Genomic DNA, 14,443 nt, shown 5'->3' with positions numbered 1-14,443 from the left:
CCATTCCCTAACACTTAATTAGATAATTTCAGACATTACAGTCCACATTAAGGACTCAGAAGAAAGCAAATGTAATGGGCTATAGTTACTTTTGTAGATTGTTCTATATTAACTTCCCATGTGTATAATATTAATATTAATCACTTGGGCATACCAGCTTTTAAAACATGGCATAAAAATGTTTTCTTCTGAGTGTTTATCTGGATAGAACTCTTCAAATTTTTTCTCCTCTCCTTCTTTAATCTGTTTTTCTTTCTAAGCACAAATAAACATTTTGATTTTGAATAAGCTTGCAGCTTTTCTCCCCCCGCCGCCGTCCCGCCCCGCTTCTGGATATAACCATGGGGTTTGACAGAATTTTGGCAGGACTAAGGAGCTAATACAACACCCGTCAGGAAATGAATCTCACTTCTGGATGACAGAGCTTGTAATCAGCTACTGGTTAGTTAAAAGCTCAGCTTGCCCCTGTAACACTTGTTACCAGATCTGAAACTGGCTTTTTATGTTAAGTGATATAGATATATCATAAGAGGAATAAAGGAGTAGAGCAATCACTCATGCATGTTTGCATGACAGATATACTCCTTATACAGGTTATCCAAACCATCTAATATTTTAAACTTTTCTGCATGTCTTCTAATCACACAGAAAGCATTCTATCTCTTTACCTATTTTACTTTCCTTCTGAAGCCTAGATTTAACACTGGTAAAACATTTATTTGCACAGTAGTTTACTAAGGTATAGACCAACATTAAGCTTCTAATGGTTTCATTTTCAGTGTTTTAAAAGTAGAGTACAAGAAAATTACATTTCAGAGGCCTATGGCCCTCCCTGTGCTAGCAATTCAGAGAATCATTCAGGAGGTCTCTGGCTCACTTTCCTGCCTAAAGTAGGGTCACGCAAGTTGCTCAGGGTTTTATCCAACTGAGTCTTGAAAACATCCGAGGTCAATGACTTCACAACCTCCCTGGAAAACCTGTTACAGCAGTTAAATATCCACATACTGATATTTTTTTCACTTTATATCTAATCAGAACCTTGCCTGTTTCAACTTATACCCAGTATCACTCATCCTCCTGCTGTGTACCTCAGTAAAGAGTGTGGCTCCTCCTTCTTAGGAGCCTCCATTTAGGCACTGGGATGCTGCTCTCAGTACTGGTTTTGATGGTAGTTATATTACAAAGTCATATGATTTGCTGCCTATAAATGTTGGAAGATGAAACATCAGGTGCTGCGTTATCACATGACAAAAAAGTACCCTGCAAACAGAGGTCAAGTGAATTTGAATGACAAAAAGCATTGCCTTGTAACAATGAAGAAACTCACCAAGAGGATCATGGAGTAGTATCCACACAAATTTTACATCACCTTACCATTAACTAAAAGCAGTTGGGGTAGATGAGGTGGGAAATCCTGGAATCACAATATACAGACTGCTGGAATGAGCAAGAAGCAACCTCTTTCCTGCCCAGAGAAAAACCAAAAATATTCAGTCCATTTTCTTAAGGAAGAGAGACAGGGAACCAGCCCTCAGGGAATACATTTTAATTTTATTCTGTGTCATTTTCCCATACAATTGGCAGAGCAGGAATAATTAATTAAAGAATGAACTCATGAGTGATTTAGGGGCAAACAGATATCTTACGAGTATCACCTAAACAGTAAATATAGAAAAGGCATTACTTGACTTCAGACAATATGAGAAATAACTACCATCTCAAGGCAAACCATGTGTTATTACTCCCTATGAAGTCCCCAGATTTTATCTAGTACTTAGTGATCAAACCCTACAGTCCACATCAAAAGACAGTTGATTGTGTGAAGGAGTGAGAGGACAGCGATGTATCAGATACCTAGTTTCTCATGACTGTGATGGCATGCATAAAATCCTAGCCCGTGGCCTCATTCTAGCACTATGAGACTGGAGATCAACTCCATTAAATACTTCACCTGATACAGAAACAAATGTGACTGATCTACTGAGACGCAGAGAGAGAAAGGTACAGGAAACAATTAAAGCAAAGTATGAAAAAGTGACTCTTTCTTGTGCCACTGAGTCTTCTGACCTGCTCGGGCCTCACACTATTTTGAGCACAGCTATATATTTCAACCACACATATTTAGCTTTCACAAGGTTTTTTTAAAAAGAGATTCAAGCAGACTGCGCCTTTTCATGGCTTATTGCTTAAAAGCTGACTCTGTCTTTGAGACTAGGACACAGTTCTGTGATTCCCAAGTTCTGTGACAACTTGAGGATGATTTATCAAAATATCATTTGCTACCTTCCAGAATCTGTTCATATGTGGTAAATTAAGTGATAACTCTGCATCAGTGGCTCTTCCATCACAAGCAAAGTGATTTCAGAAGTGTACAACTGAGTAGTAAGGAAGCCTCAGCAGAGCTCACGCAGTTCCATTGCTGCCTTCTGAATCTCCAAGAGAAAAAAATCCTGTTATTTCTTACGAGCTTGACAGCTGTAACTGACTCTTTCTTCAGTGCTTCCTTTCCCTGCATGCTCCAAAAGAGAATGAGATTCCTCCAAACTGGCAGCATCTTAGCACACAGACAAGCTTATGAAGGCTAACATTCATATTTTGAGCTGCAGTATGAAACTAAAGAATAAGTATATGCAGAGGTTACTGCATTACTACTAATACTGGAGAGTCAGCAGCCTCGCTAAAACACAGGCACAGAAGAAATTATATCCATCATTGGATTTCCTTACATATTGCCACTAAAGGATTTCCCAGCAGTATGTCTAAACTAATCTTAAGACATCCTGAAGATGTAAAAGTAGTTTGGACACCCATTTATCCAGCATCCTAGGAATATCCCATTCCTAGGGATGAGTACAAGAACAGGGCAAGTACATAACAATAATTTACCAACATAATCCTGAGATGATTCATGGCCAGGGACTGTCTGAAGCAGAGGTAGTATCCATATTTCGCTGTCCTTGATGTATTTTTCTTCCATTCCTTTTCAGCATATGCAAACTTTTGGCATCCACAACATCAATAGCAAAAAGGTCCGTGGATTAACTGTGCAGTACATTAAAACATATGCCCTTTTATTTGTTTTGAACTTGTCTACAAACAGTTTCAACTGAAGGCCCATGATTCCCATATAGGAAGAAACAGTAATCAGTTGCACCTTGTTCACCGTAGCTCTAGTACTGATTGTTCTAACTTCAGTAACACACCACAGCAATGATTGTTCATTTATGCCCTGATTCAACACAGTAAAACAAATGTTTAGCTTCTACGTGTAACATGAGCTTTCTATCTTTCTACCAAACATGTTGTCTGTCTGAGACAGTTCACTAGTACAGTTCATCTGATATTTTCCCAATGAAATATGCTTTTATTTGGAAAAAAATAACAGAATAAACTAGGGAATGTTTAGCCTTATTCGAAAAGCCTCAAAGCAAAGACCAAAGCAGAATATGTGATGCTAAAGACAATCACTATGAATGCAGAATGCAAGTGAGGTTGAAGTCCTTATTCTGCCCTTATCACAGATGCAAATAAAGGCCTATAATACCTATCATTTTTCCTATCCCAGCTCTTCCATGCTGTAAAAATAATGATTGTTTATTTGTTTATTTAAAATCCTTGGCCATTTTCAGCCACTAAAATTTCAAGAAAGGATCAAAATTATACAACATGCAATCCTCAAATATACAGATTGAGAATACATCAGTGTGGTAGTTGCACTCCCTACCCCTGAATCTGAGCACTGGTGTGACAGTTGCACATCCCCCTCTCCTTCAATGGGGCAGTTAATGGTTCTTTCGTGAGACCCCTGAGTTGTTTGGCCAGGGTTGTTAGGAGAAGAGGAAGGGTGCAGAGAAGCCAAGAAGCTTCTGGAATGTCCATAGCCAGATCTGATCAGACTATTTATATGGGGTTCCCACCAAAGATTCCCTGCGTGTGATCTTCTTGGAGCTGTGGGTCTGTCGAGCTGAGAGTCCTCCCCTTAGACTGGGACACCATCTAAGGAAACTTCCTGGGTTTGGAAGCGCCTCACCTCCTCGTTTGGGTGAGTGATAATTTAAGTCCTTGCCGAACCAGGCAAGTGTAGTCCTTGCCTGGCCAGGCAAGTGTAGTATCCTGGAGTCAGAGGGCTTTGGCTTTGTTTCTTGTGAGTGTGTGCATGCACGCTGTGGATCCTCATTATTCTCATCTGCTGCACCCCAATAATCTCCCCAACTGATATCCTAACCTTTATCTTATGTTATTGGAGTGCTAACTAATTGTACAAACCCTGTTTTGGTCGGTTCGTTGGCTGTACTTTCCGGCCAGAATAAAGTCTGGTTTGGAACTTGCTTTGTCGCTTAAAACTGACTTTGAGGTCCCCTCCACGACAATCAGGCCATCAAAAAGGCTGTGGTAATATAGACATTTAGGTATCTGATCTGCACAGTCACTGGGATTACTGGGTGTTCCTGCTCTGTTCTTCAGGTATAAGCTTAAAATACACTGTTTCCTTGTGTAAACTGTAAACAAATGATATTTTAGGCTCATGTACATCATAATATTCAGTACACATCTACTTCTTGAAAATGAATCATTATTTTGAAGCTTTTTATTAGCTCATTAACTCATTTCAACTTAAGAATCTAGTATGTCTAACTATAATTGATTTTCTCTCTCCATTTTCCCTTCAGCAATATGAAGCACAATCAACGTCACTTTCAACCCATTTTATGCTTATCAAACCAGAAATAACTACGTAAGTGTTGCATTAAGTGACTAATTCCATTCATAACTTATTCTAGCCTTAAAAACATCCTCTTAAACTATAGAACTTACTAAGCTTACTAGAAGTTATTGTCAGCTGAAAAATTTTATGCAAACATCAATGACCTGTAGCATTGCTGGCAGTAAATTCAAGACCAGGATTCCATTATTTTAAGACTTTAAATACCAAATCCCTGTTCGCGAATACCCACTTCGAGCTTTGCTTAAATCCAGATAAACTAAAAGATTCTCACTGATGTCTTTTAGCACAGGACCACAAGATGATCTAAAACCAATGAATTCCACAAATGATAATAAACAGACCTGTGTGTCTCTCTTGCTTCACTGACTTCATATATTAGCAGAAATAGAAAAAATACTGAATATGTTACGTGTTAAACTTTTACACAGATGTTCAGTGGCAAGCTCCAAACAGCACAAGTAGCCCACTGCTGCTATCACCGTCTTGTTCCCTTTTCTCACTGGCTACAACAAAAAGCTGAGGCCGTTTCTTCTCCTATCGCCAAGGAAAATGTCACTCCCTTCCAAGAAGCCTGTTCTGTCTCTGGCCTTCCTGCCAGAACTCAATCCCATAAACGGGGCCCCACAATTTAAAGAGGATGGGAAGGTACTTGCACATGTCCTAAGGAGAGCACCAAAGCTGGTGAAGAGCTGGAAGGCATGTCCTCTGAGGAGTGGTCGACAATACAAGTTCTGTCACATTTGGAGAGATGGAGGCTGAGGGGTGACTTCATTGCTCTCTGCAGCTTCGAGGAGGTTCTGTGCTCTTCTCCCTGGTGCCCAGCAGCAGGACACGTGGGAACGGTGAAAAGCTGCATCCCTCGGGGGAGCTTTGGACTTGACAGGAGGAAACATTTCTTTACTGAGAGGGTGGTCAAATCCTGGCACAGCTTTCCTGAAGCGATGGTCAATGCCTCAAGCCTGACAGTGTTTAAGAGACTTTTGGACAATGCCCTTAATACTATGTTTAAACTTTTGGTCAGCACTGAAGTGGTCAGGCAGTTGGACTAGACGATTGTTGTAGGACCCTTTCAGCTGAACTATTCTGCCAGCAATGTATTTCAGCCACCTGCATGTCTGAACACATTTAGAGAGTTACCAGCATGTTCACATCCCTATGCATCTATGTCATAAATAAAGAGTGATAACTGAAATCAGAATGTAGCACCATAATATTATTTTTTCATCTTTGCACATTTATTTCTTTTGAAATGTATTCTTCAGAAGTATAACAGCTTAACTGTTTGTTCTATTTGGAATGTTTCGTTCTAACTAAACAATTCTGATGTGAGTACTAGAAGATTTTTTTTTTTTAAAAAAAAAAAGAAAATATACCAATAGTCAGTTTCATGCTTTTAATACCTAGATAAATCAACCAAATTCTGAAAAAGATTCTCTTGAACACACATTAAGATAGAAATTTGTGTTCTGCAAAAACCTGCTTTATAAGTATGGTACATATTAAAATCATCTGCTATAAATAGCAAAACTAATCTTCCCAGAATTCGGACTTAAGAGCATGAGGGTTTGCAATTTTTTAAGAAAGGGCTGAATAAGCAACCACTACTGAACTCTAAAGCGAACAAGTCAAATAGCTATATGCAACAGTGCCCTGCAATTCAGTGATGGCAGAAAGCCATGATTTGAAATTAGTTGTACTGTATATAAGCAGTGTAAAACGCATCAAAACAGTTAATGGATGAATGCAGTACATAGTAAAAAAATTCAATCCCAGTATCATACAATTACTGATCTGGAAAATACAGCAATGAAACATAGCTATGTTTGTTGACAGAAACCAAAGTTATTTATGTTACCTTCAAAAGAAAATAAAACACCCTTCCTGTGTAACACTTAATCATATTCTCAAATTTTGAACTGTTCTGCAGGGTGTAATTTAACCATTACATCAAATATAAAACATATACTGTCAGCAAACTGCAAAATGAGTATTAAAATAAAAACCAGCCTTTTAGAAGAACAGCAATTTCAATACCAAGATGTGCATATTGAACTTTCTATCAGTGGTACTTATTATAATATGGCTATATTATAATCACTATAACCATGGACACCCATCAAATATGCCGTGATTATGCTTCAGAACTTTGGAAAAAAACTATATATCATCTACCCGAACCAGACATCCTGTTTGTAAACTTTCTGAGTTTTAAGTTGATTTTGTATAAACTTCGCCAGTTTCAATGAAATGTACAATAGAAACCAGAATGAATTCTTACTATCAAGTCCTTATTAAAAAAAAAAACCAACCACCAACCAAGCAAACAAACAAAACACTTGTTTGTATACTGAACTGTACACAGTTCTGCCCGAAGATCAAGACACTAGAAAATCAAAACTGCCTTCCCGGTTCCAGATACTTTCGGAGATTCAAGTGTCTGGAAGGAAAGACCTACACATCTGCTGGATATCTGTTCCTCACTATCTCCACGGAAGTTAACAAACAACTCTATTCTGTATGTGATACATAATGAGGCCAATAACATCACACACACACACACTCACTTACCTATTGCACCTTCCAGATGCCACAGAATCCCAGAGGACTCCTGTGGTTTATGCCAGCACAAGCCACTCATTCAACTTTCTTTTTATGTCACATTGATCAAGTTGTAAAGATCTGTAAATTGCAGGAGGAAACGAGGTGGTAACACAGCTACAGACTAATTATGCCCTTCACTGGAATCCATGGATTCGTTCTGGAAATGCCACCTCATTCCATGAAGACTGCAAGCCCACAGTCACAAACACTGTGACTTCCTTCAAACACGAAGAACTAATTGATACACTGGGACACCTGAGTGACCCAGCACATTATCTCTTCTTTCTTGTAAAAACAAATGTATGCATCAAGCTTAAAAATAAATTGTGTATTAATTCACAATTACTTAAGCAGAACAAAAAACCTTTTTTACCATGAGCGTGTCCAAGCACTGGAACATGTTGCCCAGAGACGTTGCAGAGTTTCCATCTTTGGAGAGAGTCAAAACGCAACTGAACAATGTTAGGAGCAACCTGCTCTAGCTGGTTGTTTTGAGCAAGGGGCTGGGCTAGATACCTCCAGCTGCCCCCTACAACCTCAACAATTCTATGGAGACTGTAGTAAGGAAGCAACATAAATATAACAGAGTAGAACACCATGTTTTTCTGATTTTTAGACTAAGGTCCAATCTGAAATAAATAGCTTGTGACAGAACTCATAAATGTAAGAATGCTGAGCAATCCTGAGAGTCCATATTTCCCATGCTTTGATCCCACATAAAGTTCTACATAGCAACAACTAGGGGAAAAAATTGAAATCTATGACTACATTTCAAGCATTTCAAAATGAAGATTTTTAAAATGGCAAAAAAGAGACTGTTAATTAACTTGCTTCAATCACTTCCCTCCTTTCACACCTAGTAATTGTAGGAAAAGGAGGAAGGAGTGAGCACAAAGCCTTCTGGAGTGAAATTTAACATACAATCAAGTCCACAGGAAAATTACAATCAAATCATCTGGAGAGGTTACAAATTCACGTTGCATAAGCTATTTGTAGCTATTATGTCTCAAATAAAACCCACCAAAGTAAGAAGTGTGATATAGCTAAGAAAAAGAAGAACCAGATGAAAGCCAGTGTAGCCAATTCTTACTCCTTGTACATAAATACATTCTCAAAGTAGAACCTGCAAGTGATTCACATAGGAAATCAAATTACCTACTTTAAACACCTGAAGCGTTTGATATTTCATGAGATTTTGATGCAGCTGGCAGCTTATTCATACACATACACAGTCTTCATTACGTTCACTCCTTAAACTTGTAAGCTGAAAATTCTATGAACCTCCACACAGCTGCTGGATACTTTAGCTCCAAACATAGGGAGCAGTTTCAAACTAACCTGTGTTTGATCAGATACTACACTTTTCAGATTAATCTACAATTTTAAAAGTATAAGAAAATACACATAATTTTTTCAGTTACCCAGCAGTTCCATTGCATCATCTTCATTGTCAATATCTTCTTCGGTTACAGAGGGAGCTGTGCTTTGAGCAGAATCAAAGGAATCCTGAGAAAGCATGGCAGCCAGCAGTTTCTTATGTTGCTGCTGTTGTTGTTTTAGGCCTTTCGTCTTTGGCTCCATTTTTAAGCTGTGAGGGAGGAAAGCACAACTTTCTCTTACTGATACTCTCTATGAAATATTTCACACATTTGTCAAATTACTCTAGCCCACGATGTCCTCTAGATCTGAAGGCTAACACCATCAGATCACTCAAAAAACAGCTGGTTATCACTCATTCCCTGATCATTGGATGTTTTAAGGCAGTTTGTGTTTCCAGTTCCTATCTAAAGTTTTGCTTGAATGAGGATGAGAAGTTTCCCCTTGACTTTATGGGCATTAATCAAGTCTAAATAAGCTACATATACAGAAAAACAGGATGTCAATTACTGATCAGTTTTGCTAGGGCATTGATCACACAGCAACAAAGCTGACAACAAAGAACTGCTCCCTTGAGTGGTTATGTTACCACGACCCCACCGGATCATAGAATCACTCTGGCTGGAAGAGACCCTCAGGATCATCAAGTCCAACCATAACCTCATCTATACATCTTTTAAACACCTTCAGGGATGGTGAATCCATCACTTCCCTGGGCAGCCTGTTCCAATGCCTGACAACCCTTCCTGTATCACTTGCTATCACTTGCTACTTGGGAGAAGATTAGGATTAAGTATTAGGATTAGGGACTATATAGATACAGCAATTCTCATTGTTTGTTGACTTGTGTCCCTGACCTAACTAACAGATAACTGGAACTGCACAGAAGTCACCAGAAGGGTCTAAGGCAGGACTTGCTTCAGTTAGCAATTTCTGATTCCTTACAATATGAATAAAGATTCCTTACTATACAATAAAGACAACAGGACAGAACTTTGGTTCCCAACATAAGAGTATCAGCAACACCTCAGAATGTCTTACATTCTGTTGCAGGAAGGCAGATCTGTTGCAAATTTATGCAATTTAGTATAATCAATGATAGTTCATTTCCCACTACAAAGACAAAGTAGAACCTGGAGATGAAGAATGGGTTGGGAGTTTAAGACATCAGGTTATGGATGGGGCCTCTACAAGCTCTGGTTTGTTTTGGGCTCTAGGAAATAAGAGCATCATATTAAAAATCACTAAAATTCTCCACTGTGTACATAAATTATCCCTTGAGGAAGTTTCCCAAGAGCCTTGCTTCTTCTCAGCATTTCTTCAGGAGATTTTTCATGTAAAAAACTACTAACAATGACTTGGAAATGAGTTTAATCCTATTTTCGCTGTGTTCAAAATTCTGAAAGATGAGCACAGTACCAGCAGGACTGCCATCAACACTTTTATACAGTCTGTTATCAGCTATTAATACCTTGCCTTCCTCCCTTACAGCAGCAACAGAGAGCAGTACAAAACCAGTGACAAATGCACTCTTTCCTCTGTAGTAATCCAGAACATTAAGGGCAGAAAGGTGGCCTTTCATCAGTTTGACAAGACACCATTCATACAGCTGCCTCAGACTGGCTGCACTATCTTTCCCTGTCAAAGTAGTAGTGAAACCTCCCCTTTCAGTTGCTCAAAATTAATTCTCCCATCTTTAAGCAACTGGGCCTGCGTTTCAGATATACAACATGTGTGCTTCCGTTGCTCATCATCACAAGAGGAAATAGCAGGTTCTTCTTCCTGTCCACTACGAAATGGAGCAAAAAGCAAGGTTCATGGTTGCAAAGACAGAAAAAGCAGACAACTCACAGATTCCAAAATATCATGTACTACATAATACTCACTATTATCTGCTTTATGCTGAAAAGACCAATATTGAAAATGGGCATGTTATCAACAGACCAGTGGTCCACGGGAATATGCTGTTCTCTGCAGCCTACTCAGTCCCCTATAGAACGCTATGAATGCATAAGGACCCAGGGCTTCCCCTTCCACCAAACACAAAATAACTTGTACGCTGTGGTCTGTGAGAACAATGCAGAGAGAGAGAGGAAGTCGCATGACACTGACAGCAATTAGTCTACCAGTGATCAATGCCTAATCCTCTGGATATTTATATAGTATTTAATTTATATAGCATTTCCTTACCTTTAGTGACAGGTAAAAGAAAACATTTTACCTGGAAATAATGTGAAGATTAAAGTTTTCACTTCCATGTTCTTACGCTGTAACTGAAGATTAGTATTAGTTGTGAGGGTTTACTGGCTTATCACATAAATCCTGATAATTAGTGTTCAATAAACTATCACTTTTTAATAAAAGTGTTGCTAAATCCAATTTAACAAGATATAATTGGAAATATTTAATGTGAATTTCAAATTGCTCACTCTTACAGTTGCCAGGTAAAAATGTAACTGAATTATTTTAGACTACATTAACTATGAAGTAGATGAACAAAAGACAGATGAGGTAGCCCCAAATCCTTTACAACTGATAACAGCTTCACCCTCTTGCAAGTTTCATTTAAATTCCATAGAACCCATACTACTCCCACTATTTCTGTATGTACTAGGTATACGATGCATTAAAACTACATTATTATTATTATATATTACTTGTCTCTTGCATTTGGTGTACAGTCAATTCCAAATTCTGCTCATAGTACTTTAATTCCCAGTAACACTGAATCAGACCTTGAAGAAAGTGCCTGTTATTAATGAACTATTATTAAACATTCAGACTAAATTTGATCAATACAGGCCTTTTAAACTTGCGTAGATATATGTGGCATCAATTTTAGTATCACCGTTATCTTGAAGTTCTGCAATTTTATTATTATTTTGCAAGACAGCAAATATGCTTTTAATAAATGCATTACAAAAGCCAAAGAAATGCTAATGAAGCAAAGAATTATCTCAGACAAAGTCAGTCATCCAAATGTAAATCCATATGCTGTATGTAATTTAGTAGTTACCCATTTCCACTGAAAATCAGTATTCCCACTTAATGATACATACTTTTCAACAGGTTTTCAGCACTTACTGCACCTAGAAACTAGAGATATCAGTGTGCCATGACTCTTTCCTGGTATTGAGTACCCCATATTCTCCTTATTTTATATGCCAGGCAACATGACTCTGTCATGATACCCAGCAAGACTTCTCAAATACTATTATGAAAGCCATTAATCACATTTTTAATTATAGCATTAGCTGTGAGGTTTCTCACATCTCGTACTATCCTCTACAAAGTGAAAAATATGCTGCTTTGAATCATCTTTGTTACTCAGAATTAAACCTCTTTGCTCCCTTCTCGAGATTAGACAGAGACGCTTATTTCTGTTCCTTCCTATTGAGAAAAGGGATATAATATGCTCAGTTTGGTCTGCAACGTGGAACAGCTCTTTACTCGGTGTCTTTATGGGACTGCTGAATAAGGAAAAAGAAACCCAGGCCCTTCCAATCATGCTGCATTGTCAGTTGCTGACTCCGTCACTTTCCCAGGAATGGCACTGGAGAGACCCAGCATCCGAGCTCTGTTGGTTCCCTTCCATCATCTGGCTGAGGGATCTTTGCTACGTGCTGCTGCTGCTTTGAAATACTAGTACTTGAAGCTTCCCCCACAATAATCTAATTAAAAGAAAAAAGAAGTACTCATGGATAACAAACATTCCCGACATGTGAGGAAATTTAATGAATGCAGTCTGTGAGAGTACAACAACGGACAGACAAGTGTCCTTGTCACAGAGAGATGAATTCCAGTGTAGAAGGCACATGAAGGACATTGTGAAGAAATACCTTAGACCTTTCCAATGGGAAAGCAGAGGGCTTCTGCCTTCTTAAAAAAAAAAAGAAAAAAGGAAAAAGGTGTCTGCTGCAGTCAGAATACTGGCTATAATCAAAGAGAAAAGCTACAGGACTAAGACAGAACCATAGGTGTTTAAGCCAGTGCACGAGCACAAATTCCTTTTAAAGGAAGGCTGTGAATACTTCACTTTCTGTGATAAACAGGTATCTTCAAATCATGGAAAATGGACTCCCTGTAAAAATATCATCTTCCATGTAGTTGAAGCACATCAACAAACATACTCCTTCGTCCTCACTCAAGCAGAATAAATAGTCTGAAGTTATTTACTGCAGAGAATACTATTTTTCCCTTTGAGAAATAATTGTTATTAACACCAAAATGCTAAGTATAAGAACTGAAGATTAATTCAGGAAGTCCTGTTTAAATTAACAGAGATACTGTTTCCCTTGTCTATCTTTCCACTAAATGAGAAAAATCAGATTTATCACTGAAGTGCCAAGAAGATTAACAGAGCTACTACCAACTGCTAAAAGACAGAAGGGTTTGAAGTATCTGAAAAAAGCCGTATATCACAAAATTATTACACCATGGACCCCAATCATGTCAACATAAACTTAGCTTTATACATGGGAATTAAACCTTGGGATTGTAAATGTGTATAATTATACGTAAAAGCATGAGAAAAGAGTCGAATATCAATGTCTCCCATTTATTCTGCATGCTGCTACACTATGGCATAAGAATTTTAAAGCCCTGTACTCTGTTCTCATAAATGGGATGCTACAAAGACAGTTCTGCTTCACAAATTACAAAATTTCTAGGCCAAACCAAAATCCCACCTTCCTCCAGGACTGCTGCTATCTTCGCTGTCCCATTGCTCATTTTTATTTCTTGGTATTGGTGGCTGCAGCATCTCAGCAGCCAGCGGGTCTGCATCATTCTCTTCACGGCCAATCCACTCTCCAATTACACGAGGTCTGAGAAGTGGAGTGTTAAAGCCTGTTGACTCCTGAAGAGAAATAACCAAAAAACAAAAAAAAAAAGAAAAAAACACCAAAAAAAAAAAAAAGAAAAAAAGAAAAATTTATAAACACTGTATTGCTTGTTCAGAACCACACATATAAATAATAAGAAATAGAAAATAAAACTATTCATTAAAAAACTATAAAACCAGTTCAGAGGGCTACAAAACACCCAGAAATCACGGGCTAATGAAAAGATTCCCATTAACGAAATTCCAAGACAGATTTGCCCACCCAAATGCCTCAAATCTCTCCTATTTCTTACTTTTTAATAGCAACACTAGAAACCTGGGGTATTATATTGAAAAATTATATTTTTTGTTTATAAATGCACAACTCTTAAAACCAGCACTATGTCAGTTCTGTTAAGCAACTGATGAGGTCACTTGTATAATGAACACTCCAACCAAGAGACTGTTGTAGATTAATAGCATCACTCTTATTTGCATTATGAATTAATGTAAAACTAATACAAACATCTGCATTTGGCATTTTAAAAATAACTCTGCTGGGATTTACTTAATATATCTTTCAATTCTGAAAATTATATTGACATTTTAATGAAATGCATTTCTGAAACTAGTACTCATCTTTTTAATCACTTGCTGGAAAAAAGATAGGTGGAGAGGATTACAAGAAGGCAGCAAAATGCAACTGGAATATTCAGAACTATAGCCATTATTTGCATCATTTTATTACGAATTTAGATTAAGAAAACAAATTGTCCTTAAAAACTGTACGAAAAAGCTGTTCTGAAGTTCTGAGTACCTCTGTTCTCAATGTTACTAGAACAGTTGTAGATAAAGGATCATGTACAACAGTGCAGCCAATCTAAAAGCCACGTATGTATGCAAAAAAAAACCAAACA

The 14,443-nt window shown here is 37.9% G+C and overlaps 1 protein-coding gene across 7 annotated transcripts in view; it reads right to left on the bottom strand.

Moving 5' to 3' along the window:
• C2H8orf34 (chromosome 2 C8orf34 homolog) overlaps positions 1 to 14,443 on the bottom strand; it is a 156,254-nt gene that overhangs the window by 81,528 nt on the left and 60,283 nt on the right. For all 7 annotated transcript variants that reach the window (XM_065053733.1, XM_065053730.1, XM_065053732.1 and 4 more), the window contains 2 exons: positions 13,393 to 13,562; positions 8,749 to 8,915 (listed from right to left, as the gene is read on the bottom strand). In XM_065053733.1, the coding sequence (XP_064909805.1) occupies positions 8,749 to 8,915; positions 13,393 to 13,562 (337 nt within the window). The remainder of the gene's footprint in view (positions 1 to 8,748; positions 8,916 to 13,392; positions 13,563 to 14,443) is intronic.

This window comes from Columba livia, chromosome 2, assembly GCF_036013475.1.
Source record: "Columba livia isolate bColLiv1 breed racing homer chromosome 2, bColLiv1.pat.W.v2, whole genome shotgun sequence".
In the NCBI taxonomy this organism is placed as follows: Eukaryota; Metazoa; Chordata; class Aves; order Columbiformes; family Columbidae; genus Columba; species Columba livia.
Note: the sequence above shows the minus strand (reverse complement) of the source record. Positions and strands in the feature narration are given on the sequence as shown.